The following is a 19,998-nucleotide window of genomic DNA, read 5'->3' on the forward strand; positions in this document are numbered from 1 at the left end:
GATCTAATCAGGTTATCTCTCTCACTTGCAGACAAAACACACACACACACACTGAGCGGCAGGAGTGTGCCTACCTTATCCTCTAGCCTGATCAGTCGTGCCCCAATCGTTGGGTATTCTTTATCTTCTCCTTTTCCTGGCGAAGGAAAACAGGAAAAAAAGAAGTTCAAAAATGTATAACATTCAGTGCCAGTATACAAACCTGACAAGAATTTACTACTGAATTTCACAAGGATGCAAATGCAGAGACAGAAAAGTGCATTTGGTGACGCTCAGATCAGTTAATGTACGCTCGCGCACACGTTACTAACGTGGCATTAAGGCTCATGGTTCTCAGTGAAACCATCCATTCATTTTCTGACGCTTTTTGTGGGTACAGTTTCCATCTCCTTTACTGAATTACAGTTACAGCTAAGTAAACTTAACTCGTCAGATCAAAATGGGGCTGTTTTGTCTTGTGGCGAAAGACATTTTTGTTTTAGTCTGTTTGAGTGATGTACTCATCATGATGTCATTTTCTCCGTTGAAAGGGAAACTGCGGTGGCGGTTTGCCAGGAGGAGATAACGGTTTTCACACTGATCAAATTTTGTTGATTTCATTCATGCTTGCTGCCATTTTTCTGCTACTATTTTTCATGAATGAAGCCATGTAACTCGGTAGCTGAGTAAGTGATTCAGAGGTCTGGCTACTGAAAACGTCTATTTCACCAATTATAATAATTTATAAGAGGCACAAATGATTAATTCCTGATTTATTAGCCTATTACTGACTTTTACTAAGAGTTTCATGCACAGTGAAATAAGCAGGGTACACAAATTCACATATTCCCAGATATTAAAAGATACATGCGAACGTGCCTACATTCAAGCAGATACCCGTGCATACACATTAGGGGCCTCTCATTTTCTCATATTTAGTCTGGCACAGCTTGTGTATGTGTGAGGTGTAAACACAGAGTTGGAGTGAGGAGTGACGGCCGACTATCAGATGGAGACTGTTGTGTTTGCTGTGTATTTACCTGGAAGAAACATTCCCGGCTTCCCCAGTGTGCCGTCCAGCCTGGGCGGGAAGGACAACAGAAAGGAAGAAAGGTTAAGGCAGAGGAGATTCAGCTAAGTACACTGCACTTCATTCTGATTCACTAGTTAAATTCAGCTAAATAATATGTGCCAATTGACAGAGCCAATAAAATGAAACAAATGGTGTCAGATCAAACAGCAATGGCAAAACAACACATGCAGGTTTTCAATGAAATGTCAGCCTGGGAAAATAAACAATGAAACTTGCTCATGGATTGTTAGTGATTTATAAATCTACTGAATCAGGAGAGGCATTTCAGCTCGTAAAGCATTATCGCTTCATCACCTCAAATGAAGAGTGGATGATGAGGACGATGACTTTTTGTAGTGAATGTTTAATATTTCGCTGTAGTGAATTATAAATTCCTGTCTTGATTTATTGTCTCATTATGATGCCTTGCTGGTTTCAGAACTTCACAGTGCATTACCGTGTTTCAGCTGAGTTACTGCAAAAGGTGTTACGAGGTCCAGGTGATGCACTTACATAAGTTTGACCCACTTTATTACCTAACCGGCCTCCCTCATGGGAGAGTGTCAGTGTGGTCCGAAGAAGGAAAATCACTTAAAAAAGCAGAGAAAATCTGTGAGAAAGAGTCGAATGGTTTTACTTTACTGGGGACTGGAATTCATTACAGCTCCACAAAGGACAACAAGGTGTAACAAGTCGGAGGCTTGTGAGGCTCCAATCTGTCAGATGAACAGTAACAAACTGTAGTGCAGGAGTATAATCCACCAGACAGAAACTGTTACGATACTGCATGTTGACACCTTGCCTTTATACGACAAAGTTCACTTGACTGTGATGGCAGTACAGCTTAGTTATGTGCAAGACAAACAGAAACACAAATTTGACATTTGACAGTTAATTTGGACCAATATTGTTCCAATGGAAAACAACAGGACCAATTTAAGCCCGAGGACTGAAGTTAATCTGTTTTATTTTAAAGTGAGATTATATGTTGAATTTCCTGATTTCTTCCTTCCTGTTTTGACTCTGAGGTGGTATTCAACACAATGGCCGTGAAAAGGTGAAAAAGGTTTAAATCCACTGACTCAAAGATGGAGACAGACAGCGAAGAAGACGGAGCTTGAAACAAGGTCAAAGACGCCACCTTCTCTGCAGCTCCTTGATGCGGACCATCATGTTGAGGTGACCCTGGGAATACTGCTCGATCACGTCTCGCACGTCATAGGGCTTCCGCGCTTGCTGTGGATCAATGCGAGCAGACGGACAAGCACACACACACACACAAACACAAACAGAGAGAGACACAAAAGCCATTGTCAACCATAGGCTCTGTTGCTTGGTCCCCGAAAACATCCCCAACCCCCTTTGGTGCAAAGGGTTCATTGTTAACTCATTGTATGTGTTTGTGTGTGTGTGTGCACGGTCGTGTAGAAAGCAATCGTGTTAAGGTCCTTTCACAGCTTTGTTTAGTGTGACGTGGATACAAGTAGCATCAGAAAGAACCCAGTGAACTCTTTAGGATATCCTTGGCATACGCAGAGTGTAACCTCTGCAGCTGAGATCATTTAGGCCGTAATTGAAAACATGTATGACACTGCCAAATGGCAAGAATATAGGAACCATCCTACAATAACATGTAGCGCAAAAATGGTGGCCAAAGTATTTGATTACGTTTGTTTTTTTACTGAAACATTTATTGCAGAAAATTTTCTAACATGATTCTGCTGACTTTAGTGCTATGTGAGGCCGCGTCCTGCTGTGTGTGTGTGTGTGTGTGTGTGTGCTCTTGTGAGTGCAGTACAGTAAGTGAATTCCCACTGTAACCCCAGAGACAGGTTTGGAGATTTCCCATGATACCACGCCTGAACTGAAGTGAGCACAATGAAGACATGCAGGTGCAGGTTTCAGGCATTTACACACAAACACACGCACGCACGCACAGCAGCGCTGCAGCTGATATATGCCCTCAGCCCCCCCTCCCCATCCTGTATAACTGCACACACACACACACACACACCACATTTCTCTCGCTCCAACTCTCATGCTCAATCTGTCTCTTTTTAATTTATCTCTCTATCTCTTCCTCGTTTGCTTTCTTTAACTCTGCAGAACGTCTCCGTCCTCCCCTGGATTTCCTTTTGCTTACCTGAAATTTCCTCCTGGCTACAAAATACTGCATTCTGCGCAGGACTTTTACGGCTGATCTCTGGGCATGGGACAACCTGCGACAGAGAGGGAGACTGATTGAGTCTAAGAGAAAAACAATGCTGGTTAAGTCTACAGATGTTTCCTTGCTGTAAAATGTGAAGTGGCTTGTTTAGGACAAGCTGAGATGTTAAAGACAGAGAGAGAGAGAGAAGAAAGGCTGTACATCCTGAGCCCAGTCTAATTGTCTCCTGCTGCATTCAAGGACCAGTGGGCAATGTGTATACCATGCAACAGCAAAACACATGTGGCCCTGACAGGAGAGCACATATCTCTCTCTCTCTCTCACACACACACACACGTCAACAGGTATGCATTTATGTGCACATAAATACACATTTAACCCATAACCGTGCATGTGAGCACAGAATAATCCCCTCTTTCTATGCTTTATTGGTCACAAGTAAAGAATCCTGCAATGTGGTGTGAAGTGAGAGAAGAAAACCGGACCAAAACACACGTCCCTCGGCTCAAAGCAGCACATCTGTGTCAACACAAGGGAAAACCCACTGGTATGGAGCTTAACACTGAAACAAAAACCACTGGATGCAAACAACGCACACAACCTCGTACTCGCATACCATAGTGACTGTATGGTATGCACTTGTGTTTGTTTTTCAAGCCGTTGCAAACGGGTGCTCATGTGATTTATTTGTCAGATAGTGCTGAAACGGGTCCTTGGATATGTCATATGTGACACAGAGCTGTCAAATCATCATGTGAATTTGACTTTACTTTCTAAGGTGTGGAGAAAGTTTCAAATGCATCAGATATTAATGATGCTGTGTTAAAAAGTGTAATATGAAACATTAAAAGGTCTAAAAATGACTTTGTTGTGTTATGTACCGTTGTTACATTATCCCAAATGTTTCCAATAATGTTTAATCCCACAGGGATATGTGATTTTACACAAGGAAAAAAGGATTTTAATTTAGTTTAGTTTTCATTTACTACAACTTTAAAACCTCACCTCATGTGTTCAGGTTTCTTCCCAAGTCACGTTAGATTTTTATCACCAGTGGTGGTTGTTTAACTCGCTTTGTGATCTCAAGTAATTCACAAGGTCATGAAACTAGTCTTGTTTTAACTGAGTCCCTTAGCAGCAGAAATTACATACTGTGTGTTTAAACATTTATTATTGAAAAGTGTAGTGAGGGACTGTGGAGAAAGACTCCAGAGTCTCGTACTCAGTGTCTGTATCTGATGACCAGGAAATCAGACTCTGCAATCAACTTACTCCACCTTTAAGTATGCATGTGTTACATACAATATACGATTTTTAGAAATTCTTTGTGCTGATACTGTACTGTTCATCATCACTCACCGCGGTTACTACTGTTTAGTCATAGTCTATTTTAATTCTGTTACTACTCTGTACAGCTACTACCATTATTACTGTTACTAATACTGCTATCATAATCACCATAGTACCTCCTGTATACTCCACCATCATTATCTACAGTTTCAATATTTCTAGTATTATTACTGCTTCTCTCCCCCCCCCTCTCTCTCCTTCTCTCTCCCTCTTTCTCTCCTGCTCTCTCTCTCTCTCTCTCTCAACCCAACCGGTCAAGGCAGATGGCCGCCCATCTTGAGCCGGGGTCTGCTCCGAGGTTTCTGCCTTCTAAAAGGCAGTTTTTCCTCGCCACTGTTGCCAAGTGCCTGCTCAAGGGGGAATGTTGGGTTCTCTGTATTACAATTTAATTAAAGAGTTTGGTCCAGACCTGCTCTAATTGGAAAGTGTCATGAGATAACTTTTGTTGCGAACTGGCGCTATATAAATAAACTGAATTGAAAATTGAATTGAATTAGGGTTAAAGCAGGAATAAACAATGAATGCTGACTCCTGATTATTTTTGAACCTCTTTGCACTTTGCAAAACACTCTGAAAAAGCCTCAAATGTACAAGTGCAGACATAAACTCAGACTGTCCAAGTGGTTGTTTCAAGAAGGTTGGACGTGCATGAATCAGTACAAGTGGTAAGAGGAGTAGTGACTCAGTATGTGCATCAGACTCGTGTAGGAGTGTGACTGATGTGCTGTTACAGATTTGATTCTTACACAAAGTGAGATAAGGCACAAAGGATTAGAATCATGCTTTACTTACTGTGACATTTATTTAAATAAAATAGAAAATAATAATAAAAAAAAAACCAAACAAAACAAAAAACAGCTTGTGTCTGCTGAACCGGTCTTTCCCACTTTTACTGTTTTGTGCCCATTTCTGTGCCTGTCTTCTGTTTCATGTACAGTATGTCACAGAGACAGGTGACCTTTCAGCCATCTGCTGGTATCACATATATCAAAGTTAAGCTGGTAAGCCACGGGACGTGTGTGTGCGTGTGTGTGTGTGTGTGTGTGACACAGCACTGTAGCTGCTGAGAAGGTGCATTAACAGCAAACCGACGTCATTGGAGTCTTGCTGGAGACATCCAGAGGAAGATGGCAGAAAGGAAAGGGGGATGGGGAACAAACAGGTGCAACTCCACATGTGAATCCAGTGAAAAATTCTATTTGTTTAAATAGCTGTTAGGATTACGTGTTTGCTGTATGTGCAAACATAGTCTGTTAATGAATGTAATCTAGATGTTTGTGTCAAATGGCCGTCAAACAGAAAATGAATGACTCCATTCTTATGCCAGAGCTTTTGCTTTTCTATGTAGGGGCTAATGCATGTGTGTCTGTACACCGTTTTAAACAACATCCCGATCAAAGCAGACACACCCACATGCACACACACAAGCACACACCCTCGACACACACAAAAGCACACGCACACACTGCCCTCCCCCTCCCCAAACACGGGTCTTTGTGGAGTCAACAAGTCGCTCTGAGGTCTTAATTAGGCAGTGGGACAACAAAAGGACTTAACAGACAATGCGTTGACATGGGACCATAAAACATGAACATCAAAGGCTGTCGGGCTTCTGTCTGTTCTGCTGCCCTCCATGCAGAGCTGCCCAGGCTATAGGAGGAAATGCACACAAACAACATCAGACATAAAGAGCATGAGCACCCCCCCTCCCCATCCTTTGCTGTCCATCGTAGATGATGAGAAGAATGTGTTTTTTTCCACCTCTTTTCTGTGCGACTCGGAGGTTCAAGCGTAATTGCGAAAGAAAACACATGTAGGAAACAAAAAACATGTGCGGTTTTGATCGTTGTGCGACTGTATCCCGCCCCCTCCTTGCCCTCCTTCAGTTTCCTGCGTTTGACACAAATGCGCACACATGTTCATTGGGTAAGTGTGATAAAAGAATAACACAGAGGTTTTCTGTCCAACAACGACTCCCCTCTTCCCCCTCCTCCCCCCCCCCCCTTCACTCCATTAAACATTTGGCCCTCAGAAACTTAAGGAATGTAATTCCCACTTCTCTTTGCTGATGCTGCCCTTCAAACACTTGCCGGCTCTGATTCTGCTTGCTACTCATCTCCTCCTGCCTCCCGCACTCTTTTTTTCCCCCTTCTTTGTGTTTATTTTTCATCTATGTTGAAGATTGGACACACAGTGTATCCTGGAGACTCCTATTGAGTCAGCAAACCTCAGATCTCACCCATGACGACTTCAATATATTTTCCATTGTCCTGCGCTGTATGATTCATTCTCTATTGGGAAGGCTTGTTGTGTGGGGGTTTTTTTTCTTCTACGGATTAAACCCCGACTCCAAGCTTTTCTCGACAGACTTGCTGTTCTTCATTAGGTCAACTGTAGAAGTCATGTACAAGCTGTGACTGCTGGAGTCATGAACTGGCCCTGTCCCTCTGCTGAAAAGCTGTGACAGATTTAGCCCCATGGCCTCCCCAGGACCCTTCTCTCTTAATAAGTTTTCTCTTTTTTCATTTTCAGATGGTCACTTTGGAGACCTCGGAGTTGTCAATGGCAACTCTCCTTCATCTCCCCCCACCACCACCTCCTTGGTTCTCTCTTTGGCAGGGGACCGTCAAATATCCTGTGCTTCCATGGTGCTCTGCAATAACTTTGGAGTCAGTCAAGAGAGAGCAGCCTTAGACATCTATGTGCTATGATCAGGGCCCAGCAAGACTGCTGGTGTGTGTGTGTGTGTGTGAGAGAGAGAGAGAGAGAGAGAGAGAGATAAGCTTTATGACTAGTGCTTTGGTCCATCAAAGAGATGGACTCTTCTTCTGTTCTCCTAAAAAACAGACATCCTTTCATCATATCTTGGAAGGATAAGATGACTACATTCTTTCAGGGATGTTTTATCTGAAAGTGATGGCATGCCAGGGGGTGCCGTGGTAAGAATTATAAAGGTGCACGGCTAAGACGCTATATCCCATTGGCCAAGGTTCCCCCTTATGTTATGGTTTTAAATGAATGGGCTTTGATGCGAGAAATGCTCCCTTGTGGATTCTCCTATAGGGGTTGGTCTAGTGGGAAATTGAAACGTCTCTGAAAGTGGTTTACATGCAAGAAGAAGCAGATGTTTAAGCCAGCTTTTTCTCTTTCAGGCCACCTCCATGTGAAACCAGCTCAGTCTGATGCTTGCTAAGCAGGTTGATTTCAAGATGTCTGTTCACACAAAAACAAAAGCTAAATGTTGTCACATATTTTGATGATTCTGTTGCCAGTCAACTGAATAAAATAGTTGTATGAATGGCACCTGTGAACCAGGACAACAGTAAGTTTTGTGCTGCTGCACCAAGACATCCGTATCACAATTTACTGATCGCAAAGCTGTCATTCTCATCTGTCTGTTTCAATCTCTCTCTCTGTTCTGACTTTCTCTTTTTCTAACACTTGACACGTCCAGAACCTCGCAGCTGGTTAAATATGGCTTCTGATACAATAGTTTCCCTCCTCCCTGTGTGTCTGCTCCGGTTATTTTCACGTCCCCACCAGATCAATAGACTCTGATCAAGACATGCTGGAGACAAAAGCAACAACCAAGCCACATCAAAGCCCAGTGCCCATTAAGAGCTGATGACAAAGAGAGAACAGAGAGAGCACAAGCCACGTTTGATGTGTGTGGCCACAGAGAGAGGGAGGGAGGCCAGAGAAACTGTATGTTTGTTATCACCCCAACCTCCAACCCTTACATCACAAACACACTGTGAAAGTACCGTATACTCTGATTGTGTATGCATGTACATGCAGGAATGTATCAAGCATATGCAGCCAAATACAGTGCTTTAATCTGTCTCCCAGATTTGTTTCCACAAACAGCATTGCAAGGAAACAAATCTGGGAAGTGAGCCAAACATGATATGTTGATTTATACTGAGGATTAACAATATTAGACACTATGCTGCTTGTGCAAAGTATCCCTATAGGGAAGCACCAATACCACTTTCTTTCCGACCATGTAGCTATTTGGCCCTTAGACAACTGTAGCTACAACTACAGTTGTCTAAGGGACAGAATTTTTTTTTATAAGACAGTGTTTGGGCTGAACATTCAAATGAAAAAAAAAAAATAAAATCACAGTACAAATTAATGTTGTTTATTATCCTCCATGCATATGAACAGCCTCCAGTCAGTGCTCAATACAAAACCAACAGTTCAACTAATGAAAGACAGTGGGCCAACAAAAATAAGAGAGAGCTCAGTGATTCTCTGACAGCCTCTCCTGTAGTCAGGCCAGTGCTCTGCTGTCAGCTCCAGGGACTGGCCAGCATGGGAGCCCGGCGGTTTGATGGTGGGTCCCCCGGACTGGAGAGCACAGAGATGGAGAACAATCTAACTCTGAGCAACGAGTGAATAAGAATTACTTTTTTTTGGCTGGTTGCCAGGGTTTTGCGAGCTAACTGACTGACTGGGCCTCTTCCATGGGTCAGTGAGCAATTGTAACACGCTTTACGTGCTCTTCCAGTGGGTCTGTGCATCTCGCTGGAGACAGTTCAGCAGAGTAAAGTTTTCGGTCTGCTGTACTCTAATAGCTTATCCTGAAATGTCTCCAAACTTCAGAAATTACTCTTTCTCCACCTACCTGCTCAGCTGACGAGCGGTTAACGTCATGCTGCTGCAAAGTGGTATCTGGTGTAGATGAGCACGGTATCGGATCAATACCTGATACTGGTATGTGGGTATTGGTGCATTCTGACTGTAGTCTGATCTCATAGGCACACACTGTCGACACACACCGCTAAAGGTACATATGAATGAAGTTCACCCGTCTTTAAGCAGGTGAAAGAATCCCATCAATGAAAATGACTCCTCTGTAGACATGATCAACATCCTGGTGACCCAGTCCCACCCATGCTTCGTATTAATGACGGCAGGTCTCCCAGCCTCTCATTATTTGAGGAGAACAGAGACAGACACAACTCTTTCCCACCACACAGCACATCTAACAAGACTAATGATTGGTGAACTCTCCCTGACACGACCCTAATTTCCAAATTAATTAAAGATTTGGGCGAGAAATTTTCTACTTAGTCAGATGAGAAAATGAAAAACGCCGGCCATGGGAAAAACACTTTTTTCTCCGGTGTGAAGACCACAAGGAACTAACACTGTAATGGGTTAAACAGAGACCAAAAATGAATTATAAGTACTTTAAGGACTGGCTATAATTTCTGTGATTTCTTACAGAAAATATAGACACTGTTTTTTCGATACTGCAATACACTCTAACATAAATACTGAATGAATCCTACAGTCACTCCTCTTAAGACTTGCTGCTTCAAGCGTCAACAATGAGACAATGGCTGCCTCATAGATGTGAGCAGAATGACTCAGGTTCAGGAGTTAATGTTCCAGGCCTAAGGTGTAGCCTCAAGAGAGGGACATGGCTGTAACTATTCTTCAAAGTGAGCCTAATTAGAGAGTCAGGTAGAAGTGGGGTTAATGACCTCTTTGGTGTCCGACCTTCTTCTAGTCTAAGTGTGTAGCCTAAGGTGTGCAGTAATGTGGGCGTGCTTGTTAGCATCCTGGTTTTCTTCTCAGATTTTACCTCATATCTCTGTTTTTTATGAATATTTTGTGTCAATTCAGCTGCATTCCTTTGCAGTGTGGCTCTTTGGTAATGTTGATCTGTTAACCACTTTGTAAAGTCTAAAATGTCTTTCATCTAGCAACACGACCAGGTCAGATTTTCAGTTTCCCTTACTCTTTGGTTTATCTCTGCAACGATTCAGTTTACACTGAGCCATACAGCCTCACAGAGTTGTTGGCACGGCAATAAACTCTTAGCCTAGCTTAAGGGTGCCGTCAAAACATCCACACGTATTGTTTTCCCTGCACACACACACATCACTGGCTGACTTTTGAACTAGTTGGCCTCCATCATTGTCCTACTTCCCAGCAATGTGTGTAAGTTTTCCAGAAAGGCAGAAATATTAACACATTGTCTTCCCGGGATCAGCATATTCCAGTTACTGTACCTCTTTCTCTCGGATGCCTAGTGAGTGCCATGGGCATCAGCTTAAGTGCAAAAATTATGTGATTCATCCTCCACTCCTACACTGTTTGCTTTTAATCATCAGCTTGGGTTATGTTTTCCTGGTGCTCCATGTGGTGCCACACGTTTTATGTTTTTAAGGCTGTCCTGGTTGTGAACCCCCACAAATCAGTCCATATTTGAATGAGGAATAAAATATATATATATATATATGTGTGTTATATATGTGTGTGTGTGTGTGTACATAACATCAACATGTGCACATCAACATAACAGGAGTACAAGAATAATGCATGTGTGAGAGAACCCTGTTTGTACGCACATTTGTACATCTGTATAAAAGCTTAGCTGACTGACTTGGTCCTAAATCACATGTGGAGAGCAGGAAACTTTGCAAGGGGCCACACACACACACACACACACACACACACACACACACAAATCCACACACACATTTAGTATAACACATATATAGACATACATACCAAAGCATTGACATCCAATACTGATGGTTCCTGCCTGTTTAGACCAACATTCTTGAGGTCTTGTGTGTTTGTATGTATGTGTGTATGCGCATGCATGTTATGAAGGCAGGAGGGCGATTGGGTTTCTTCAGTGGGGGGAGGGTGAGGGGGTGAGGTGGTGAAGAAGGATTTATAATTCATGGCCTAATAGGATTTGTTGCTGTTTAGCAGGATTAGGCATGTTAGAGAAAGAATCTATTTATTGCTGCCAGTCAGGGGGTCCCCTAGCCTGGGTGGGGTGTGGAGGGTTTTTGGGGGTGGGTAGCGGTGAGGTGAGGTCAGGGGGGTTGCACACTGGACTCTTGGGTTTTTCCCCCAGTCATTTTCAAGGATAACCACCGGCACTGAGGCCCTGGAGCACCCAAGCCAACCCCCTGTTCCCAGGCCTTAGTTCCACTACAGCCACCATTTTTGGATTAAATTCACTCTTTCTCTTTCATAGCACTCTGATAATCCAACCACATGAGTCCAGCCATTGGTCATGCCAACACATGGCTGTTCATCTGTGTTTTTGCATGTCCAGGGGCAATTAGCACCACCACCACACCCTTGAGGGGAGCAAGGGTCTGCTGGAGGTGGCAGTCACAGACTTGCCCACGTTCAGCCTGGCTTAACCCTGGCTATGGACCCAGCAGGACGACAGAAGAGAAGAAGAAGAGAAGAACGAGTGGGGAAGAAAGAGAGAGAAAGGAAGAGATGGAGGGTGACCCGTGGGCCTTCTTAGCTAAGGGGCTTCCCTTTCATAAGCCAATCGGTTTAGATTATAAAACCTTGCTCCTTTTCAAAAGAGCATTATTCTTTCATTCATGTGTGGTTGGGGCTACCGTGGGGGGGCTGACTGACATTAAAGGCCGCTGTTTAATTAGGCCTTTCTACAGTGGTCAGCCTTTTTGTTCCTGCTTTTCAGCTATGGGAGGGCTGGTTGGCCTCCCGAACGGCCAGTGGCTATTGTTGTATGTCTGTTTGTGTATAAGAGAGGCGGAGGAAGCAGAGGAAAGACATGAAGGGATGGCATTTTTCAACTTCCATCAATATGTGCAGTCTATCAGTCATCATCCTAAGGATATATACATTGTTAAACTCACTGAACGCTTCCATCTCAGTGCATTCAGTGGTTAGTAAGTAAGTAACTCCATTAGTGAAAGACTGATGGATTTACAGTGAGAAAGTCCAGAGAAAAGGACTGAGAACTTAGAGCACTTACAGTACAAATCCACAACCTTAGGGGGCCACCCTTCAAGCCTGGAGATTGCTATTCTTCTCGACTAAACACACACACATTCAACACATACATCCAACTCACAGCTTAAGAAAAACTAGAACTGTATCATAATGGTATCCACTGCATATTTGAGTTCTTTTATCAGGGGGGGAGAGGAAAGGAGAGCTGAGCCAAACTCAACCCTTTAAGCGTCTTTCAAAATGTGGAGGGGAAATTAGTGTACACAGGTCAGCTAATGACCAACCAAACCAATCAGTTTCTGCTGATCTCTGCCTTAGTTTGGTTTTCATTTATTTACACAGTGATAAACAATAAGAGGCAAGCGAATGAAAACAACAAAACAAGAAAATGAATGTAAATACACTCCTAAGTAACTCATTTCTTCTTGCTCAAACTTGCTCAGATTTAAGTTTCTTCATTTTACACACATCAGCATGCTTAGTTGATCAAAGAACTACGGGTGAGGAAAGAGAAAGAGAAGAATGAGAGAGAGATGAAGTTGTGGAGGGAGTGGTAACGGTAACAGTAGTAAGCCGTAGTGGAGAGGAGAGATTTATGGCAGCAGATGAGGCTGAGAATGTCTTTGCAGACTTGCTTTAATAGCTTCCGTTCCTGGTCCACCATACAATTAGCACACTACCTCTGTCTCCAGGTCTGTCCCTGCCTGGACGATAATTACACCAGCAGTCCAAACACACGCAAGCGGACAGACAGACAGGCAGGCATGCAGGGAGACAGGAAAGCTGAGAAAGGCTGAACGGGGTAGAATATCTGGCAGGGCTACTTAATAACCTTCCACTGGTAATTTACTGCTGATACACTATATTAAGTTCATCGTGATTTTTTTTTCCACTGTTTGCGAAGTCTTTTCAGGATCGCTGTGGGCTTCGGCTTATGCAATCATGCAACCAGGAGGTAGCAGTAGCAGTCTAGAGTGTCTATTACCCGGGCTGCAGACCCGATACTTAATACCTGGACTTACAACACAGAAACGAGGACTTCAGTCTTCACAAAAGACCCGACTTTTGTGAAATTTTTGAGACTTGATTACTAAAAGACTTGTTGAGACTTCCAAAGGTCACAGGGTTCGACCTTTTAAATTCCCAGATATGCCACTGTAAACTAAGCAAGATAACAAGAGTAGGCAGGCCTGGAATACTGGAATAAAACCTCATCCAGATGTTTTTCAAGAAATATAAAAATACCTCGTCAACTTTCTTTTTAAAACTAACATCATCTTCGTCTCGCTCACTGACAAATCCTGAATTCATGATTATGCTTTAAACAGGTTGTCTTCTTCTTTACTCCAAATTCCACCCTTGATTAAGTAAGTACAGAGAAACTTTCCCTCTTCAGCAATTGTTTAAATGTGCGCAGGGAGGTTTTAAGTAGTGGACTTTTAAATTTAAACTCCCATATATTAAGAGAAAGCTGGTCTTGGGACTTGTAATGTTAACTTGACAATTTGGCAAGGATATATTATAAATCTGTGGACATTTTTAGTGTATTCTGTCACTATTTACAGTCACCATGGCTCTCAGTTCCCCACAGGGATTGTTATATAACAACAAAATAGTTTCATTAACCTAATCCAGCCACCAGTCAAGGGTCAATCTTAACTTCTGTCGGGATAAGGTGAGGACAATGTGGTGTCGTGTGACTGGAACAAATGCATGTCCGTATCATTTCTTGTTTCTGTGCAAAGAGAACAAGTGAACAAAATGAGGAACACTGTTTGATTTAAAAGGCTGACTGCAGTCTATGATCCCACCTCTCTGCATGTGTAAGCAGTCTGGGTCAGCAACTGCTTCTTGCTTGCTGCTATAGTGGGATCAGATGACTGTACACTGAGAGTTCACGGGCCCAGGAGGAGATGAAAGATGATCAGCAGGCTCAGTGGGTGCAGCGGGGTCTATGATTGGTCAAATTGACCCTCCTAATGTTCTCTGCTGCAATGAGATGTGAGAAGGGAGTGCGTCGGGGGAAATACGGGCCTGTACCACTGCTCTTAAGCTCCTCTAACAATTATACGCTTTTGGTTCAACACTTTTTTTTAACTTTTTTTTTTTTTTTTTGCATCAGTGCATCTGTTTTGTGCGTTATTTAAATGCCACTAGACAGCTGTTTCAACAACATTTGAATGCTGTTTGAGGCCCTGGGGAAGTCCACAAACGTTATATGAAATGCTATTTTAAGTCAGTGAGTTTCATTTAAATTGTTTTCAGGGTTTTGCAGGTTTAAACACATACTGCTTAAATTGATTGTTTTGATGCTTAAATTGATTGTTGATGCTTTTGACATCACTTCAGCATGTTTAAATATTGTTTGAATACGACTTCATCGTGTTTTAAAATCAATCTGAGGGATATTTGTGCGATTTTTCCAAGTTCTACAGCAGTGACCGGCCAGATCTGCTGATCTTGACGTTGTGCTCCAAAAGACATGAAATCTAATTTGAGTGGAAGAACAAACAATAGCCAGAACATTTGGGACAATCTTGAAAACAGAAGTGGCTGCCAACTTTCAAACCCCAGCACAGTGAACTGAGGGTCCACTTTTAGGCCCAGAAGGTAAAATGAAACTCCAAATCCAAATCCAAACAAAATGTTGAAGGATATTCCTATGTGTTGTTGGAATAATAATTTAAAGTAATGATAATCCAAACAGTCCTGCAGATTTAAGTTCATTAAGCCTTACCTTAGGGCTAAATGTCAGCACACAGATATGAGACAGATAGAGAGAAGGACATGCACAATTTGTTGCAACTGATGTAATACGACCACGATATAACAACAATGACCCCATAACATGACACAGTCTGCAAGCCAGGGAACTGAATACGATGAAAAATGATTTCCAACGCTGCTCTACACTGACAGACAGGGAAAACAGACATGCTGGCTCTGCGCCCAGAGCATTAACTTGAGATCAGCTGATATCTGTCAACATGCTTCACCTAACATGGGTGCGATACAACACTGAGTGACTGTGTCAACAATGTTGACATCAGACAGAAAAGGAAGAAGAAGAAGAAGAAGAGAGACAAAACGGCCCAAATAAGAAAATGAAGAAGGAGAAGAGGATGAGGAAGTGCCGGATTCATCTTGTTTTCAAAGAGCTCGGTTATGAGAGCAGTTATCTGAAACGAGGCGCTGGGAACGGGGTGCAAAGCCATAATTGGATGTTTGTCCACTGCCAATTTTTCAGGGCAAATTATCAACGCATGGGTTGGATTGCTGGAACCGCATTGTGGAGGTGGGAACAGTGGGAGCTTTGAGAGGCCAGCGTGACGTGCTAATAGAATCATTTAGCACGCTGGGATAACGACAGCATGTGATGGATGGAGCAAAGGGCCTAAATCTGCTGCCGCTGCTGTTGCTGCTGCCACGTTAGCCCTGCTGACTCACTGCAGAGGTAGCTGGCACAGCTAAAGGTGTGAGCATCAGGATCTGAACGTGTGCCTCTGTTCTGCAACTGAATGTGTGTGTGTGTGTGTGTGCCGAAGAGTATAAGCATGGCAAAGGCTCTCTTGGCAAACTGCACAGACCCTTGTCGATATCTGGGCAAATTAGTAAAATGATGACTGGGCATGTTGCTTTTGGAAAGCCCGCTGCATTATGCCATCTCAACTTAGTGCCGACTTATTTGCACTCCCCCTACTCCCAAAAAACAAACTGTCACTCACAGCTTGCCACAGACCTCCAAATTTACAAACTCCACCAGGCAACAGAAATATACTTTGGATAAGAATCATCATAAGTAATCATCTCAAGCCTTTTATTTGCTGACACAGAATGCTATACTGGATCACCACTTCAAGGTCTGAGACTGTAGAGAAAATTGGAATAATCAGAATGATGCATGCAGCCTTTGTCATTACTGCAGCACAGTTAGTGTCTACAGTTTATATTGTGTCCACACCTATAGATTAGTGAAATGGGAGGCATTGTGACAGGCAGGCAGCATTCGGAGATGAAAAAAAGTTCTGTTTATTTTCTGCACAGACAATGTTGAGTGAATGGTAACTCACAGTTTCCTGTTTGAATCAAGCAAGAGATGACTGTTAGAAAATGTTTTGCTTTTGGGTAAAAGTTTGAAAAAAGTCAATCAGAAAACAGAATTTTGTCTGAAAAAAAATCATCAAAAATCATTTTCACCTCACCAAGTGCTAGTGAGGCCAGTGAGGCCTGCAGAATCTCCAGCCTTTTGTCATGGAAAAGTGTCAGAATAAAACATTTAAATATTCAAAAGAACAAACATAACTTAAAATTATCCGTATGTCACTCACACTGCAATCTTTGAGGAACATTGATGTGTAATACTTCTAAATTCACTCCACTGTGCATCACTAAGGAAATGCATTATAATATAACATAAGCAACATTTCATTAAAGGCACAGAGTTAATTTATCCTGATCATTTAAATCGTAAACTACAAGAAGATGACCCAGCACCTGAAGCCAGTCAAGGAGGGAGGACATTTCATTTATGAAGTCCTCCTCAAGCAGGAGGTGAGATAGCCTGGGGCTGTCAAAAGAGGTTCTTGTCCAACCCTGCATGGTCCCCAGTGCTGCATTATGGGAAACACAACCTCACATACAACACACACACAAAAGCTCATGTGTGAATTCAACAGTCCTCTCACAGATAAGGATACACATACTCACAAAAAGACAGCCTTGAACACATGCACATAGAAGCAACAGAGAAAGAAAAGGGTGGGGGGTGGAGGTGGGGTGCAAGAAAAGGGAAAGAGCGAGAGAAAGGGCAGTGGAAGAAAGAGTGCAAGATAAAGAGAGTGAAAGAAGGGCTTCACAAACAAAAGAAAAGTCAGTTACACACAGGGAGTGAGGAGAGCCGGGAAAAAAGGCACAGAAAAAAAATCAGAAAAAAAGTGGTGGTGCTGGTGGTGGTGGTGGTGGTGGTGGTGCTGGTGGTGGGGTGGCACAGAGAGAAGAAAAAAACCCAGCCTTCAGTCTAGGAGTGGGAGGAGCGAGAAGGAGCGGCAACAGAGGAGAGGGAAGACAGAGAGAAAGAAAGAAAATGAGATATGGAGAGAAAAAGAGAGAGAGACAGCAGAGGAGGAGGAGGAGGAGGAGGAGGAGAAGAGTGTCAGGGCTCGGGGTGATTAAGCCTGGGGTCTCCTCTCTGCAGAGACACGTGCACAGACTTAATCAAGTCGACGCCAGCCAGCCACATTTCCACATTACGCCCTGGCCGCCTGCCTGACAGGTCCGTAAGAGGGAAGGGGAGAGGAGCTGAAGGAGTCTGCTCGCCCTACACACCCACCCGCTCCTCCTCGTTCTCCTCTTCCTCCTCCCTGTCTTCTACCCCGGAGCGATGCCAGCACACATGTGAGCGGCGATGGAGGGTGTGGATGGGTGTAAGTTAGGGAGCAAAAAGCAGACATACAACTGACTCCACCAAATGAAATGTTATTAGCTGGGAGTGCTCACAACTGCCCCTGCAGTCCTTCAAGTCTTCACTACTGCTGCTGGTGCAAACAAACCCTCCGCGATAAAATGAAATGACTTTTACAAAGCCTGAAGATGATCTTCAAGAGTAAATGCACAAACCCATAAAACCAACTCAGTTTGTTGTGTTTATTTTTGCCATCCGCTCCCTCTGAAGAATACTATATATACCTTCTCTTCCCTCTCTTTTCTTCTCCACTACTCCTATTTCACATTCACCCTCTTTTTTTTTCCTCTCCTCGCTGGAGGCCAAGTGGGTCCAGGCCCAAGGTGGGGTATAGCGATGTCATTTAATAAGCAGCTTAACTCAGGCACACACGCCATAGAGAACAACCTGCAGGCATCTACACTGCAAAAAATATCCAGCAAAGACTTTTTTTTTCTGTTAGTCTGAGTCAGAACAGATTCTACCCGTACGCGAATTGATTTCTATATTAGTGCAATGACATCGAGAACTAATACAGACCAAGGCACAATCCAAACTTTCACGTAAGGGAAAAGTTAAACTCACATATGTCAGTGGTGAAAAATACATTGCTCTTCATGTACAGTACTGCTTACACAGTATTCCACCTTTCTGTATTTTTTGCAGCAGAGCTCAGTGTTATTTCACAACAATGAGGCCTGCTTACAGCATTTCCAGTAATGGGCCAACTAATCTCCTGGAGTGAAAGTCCCTGATAGAGATGGAAACAGAGAGACATTTGGTTCCACATTGCTGTTTCTGAACAACTACTGAGGTGTAATTTCAACATATCAATGAAACAAGGGCCAGCCTGTGCCAGTCTAATCTCTCTTAAAATGGTGTACAGGTGGTTTGGTGATAGGGTTAGAAGGTGTAGATACAGTGTGTGTCTGAGTGTGTACTTGTGTATCCCCCTGGCACCATATCAAGCACAAAGCTCAATCCTAAACATGTGTGTGTGTGTGTGTGTGTGTGCGCACACACAAGGGGGCCTTCAGTGGTCTCCTCTGACCTGTGAGTGAGGGCTAATTAAGTGAAGGGAGATGACAATGAACAAGGGCCTCCGATAGGCCAAGCCATCACTCAGGCTTGCTGTAATGAACACCCACCTACAGGTGTCCTGATGCTTCCTCTATTCCACACACACACACACACACACACACACATATATATATATATATATATATATATAAATACTACCTTTAACACATAGGTGTGCATACTCCTTGCTTCCATATGTGCAGTACATTGTTAATGCATGCACACATATGTTAGCAATACACCAGGAAAAAAAGCGGTTTAAGCGGTTTGCATGCTTACATACAGTATACTTGGTGATACACACTGACATATGCACATAAGGACACGCGCACACACTGAGGCATTTGCAGCAGATCTGCATGCCTTACTGCTAGTGTTTTGCTGAGGGCTGTCACAACAGCAGCGCTGACAGCTCATTAAAGTGAGTCCACCATCAGAGACAGGCACAAACTCACTAACATCTGTCACCTGGTCAGCTGGACATGAAGCTCCATCACACAATAATCATACATGACTCATAATTGTTATGCAGCCTTCAAAACAAATCTTGTTGCACTGCAAAAGCCACACATGCTTATGGATAGTTTCCATTTACTCACTCGCTGTTGGCAAGGTGGTGTCATATATCATATGTGGTATTTTTGAATTGATGAAGGCTCTGAGGGAATGGTAACCAAATCTATCCCTATACGCCCTGATGTTTTCATTTCACATTTCAATTTAGAATATTCTGCTGCATGAATAATGTTACCAAAGCAGCCCAGCAAAGCACAACTTAAACGTATTTCCTTCAAAGATTAAGACCAGGTCTCCCCTGCTGACTCGCCTTTTCCACTTCCAATGAATGATTAAACGTCACTATTTCATTTCCTAGAAACGTGCCAGGTTGAGTGCCATGGCTACGCCTGGAGCAAAACTACTGCCTGCGTTTTATGGGCTTAATTAACGGACCCTAATTGCTTCTGAAAAGAAATAAATAAGGCAGCCAGCAGAGCGCATCCTACTGTTAACGGATTATTTCCTCTCTGAAAACAATAACAGAATGTTCTGGTTTGTTCCCTGGGGGCCAGTTAAAGATTCTCGGCTTCAATATTTCTTACAGACGGGTTATAAATGTAGAAGTTGGTCTTCCTTGAGTCCTCCAGAGCTGTGTGTCTAACA

General features: G+C 43.1%; 1 protein-coding gene across 5 annotated transcripts in view; it reads right to left on the minus strand.

Annotated features, from left to right (window-relative positions):
* The window catches only part of kcnq1.2 (potassium voltage-gated channel, KQT-like subfamily, member 1.2), a 161,650-nt gene that overhangs the window by 52,991 nt on the left and 88,661 nt on the right, over positions 1–19,998 (minus strand). For 3 of the 5 annotated variants that reach the window (XM_046395368.1, XM_046395369.1, XM_046395366.1), the window contains 4 exons: positions 3,195–3,270; positions 2,193–2,287; positions 1,020–1,060; positions 75–136 (listed from right to left, as the gene is read on the minus strand). In XM_046395368.1, the coding sequence (XP_046251324.1) occupies positions 75–136; positions 1,020–1,060; positions 2,193–2,287; positions 3,195–3,270 (274 nt within the window). Of the gene's footprint in view, positions 1–74; positions 137–1,019; positions 1,061–1,090; positions 1,642–2,192; positions 2,288–3,194; positions 3,271–19,998 lie in introns of those variants that run through there. The other 2 variants (XR_006843940.1, XM_046395370.1) reach the window with 2 other exon arrangements.

This window comes from Scatophagus argus, chromosome 7, assembly GCF_020382885.2.
Source record: "Scatophagus argus isolate fScaArg1 chromosome 7, fScaArg1.pri, whole genome shotgun sequence".
Classification (NCBI taxonomy): Eukaryota; Metazoa; Chordata; class Actinopteri; family Scatophagidae; genus Scatophagus; species Scatophagus argus.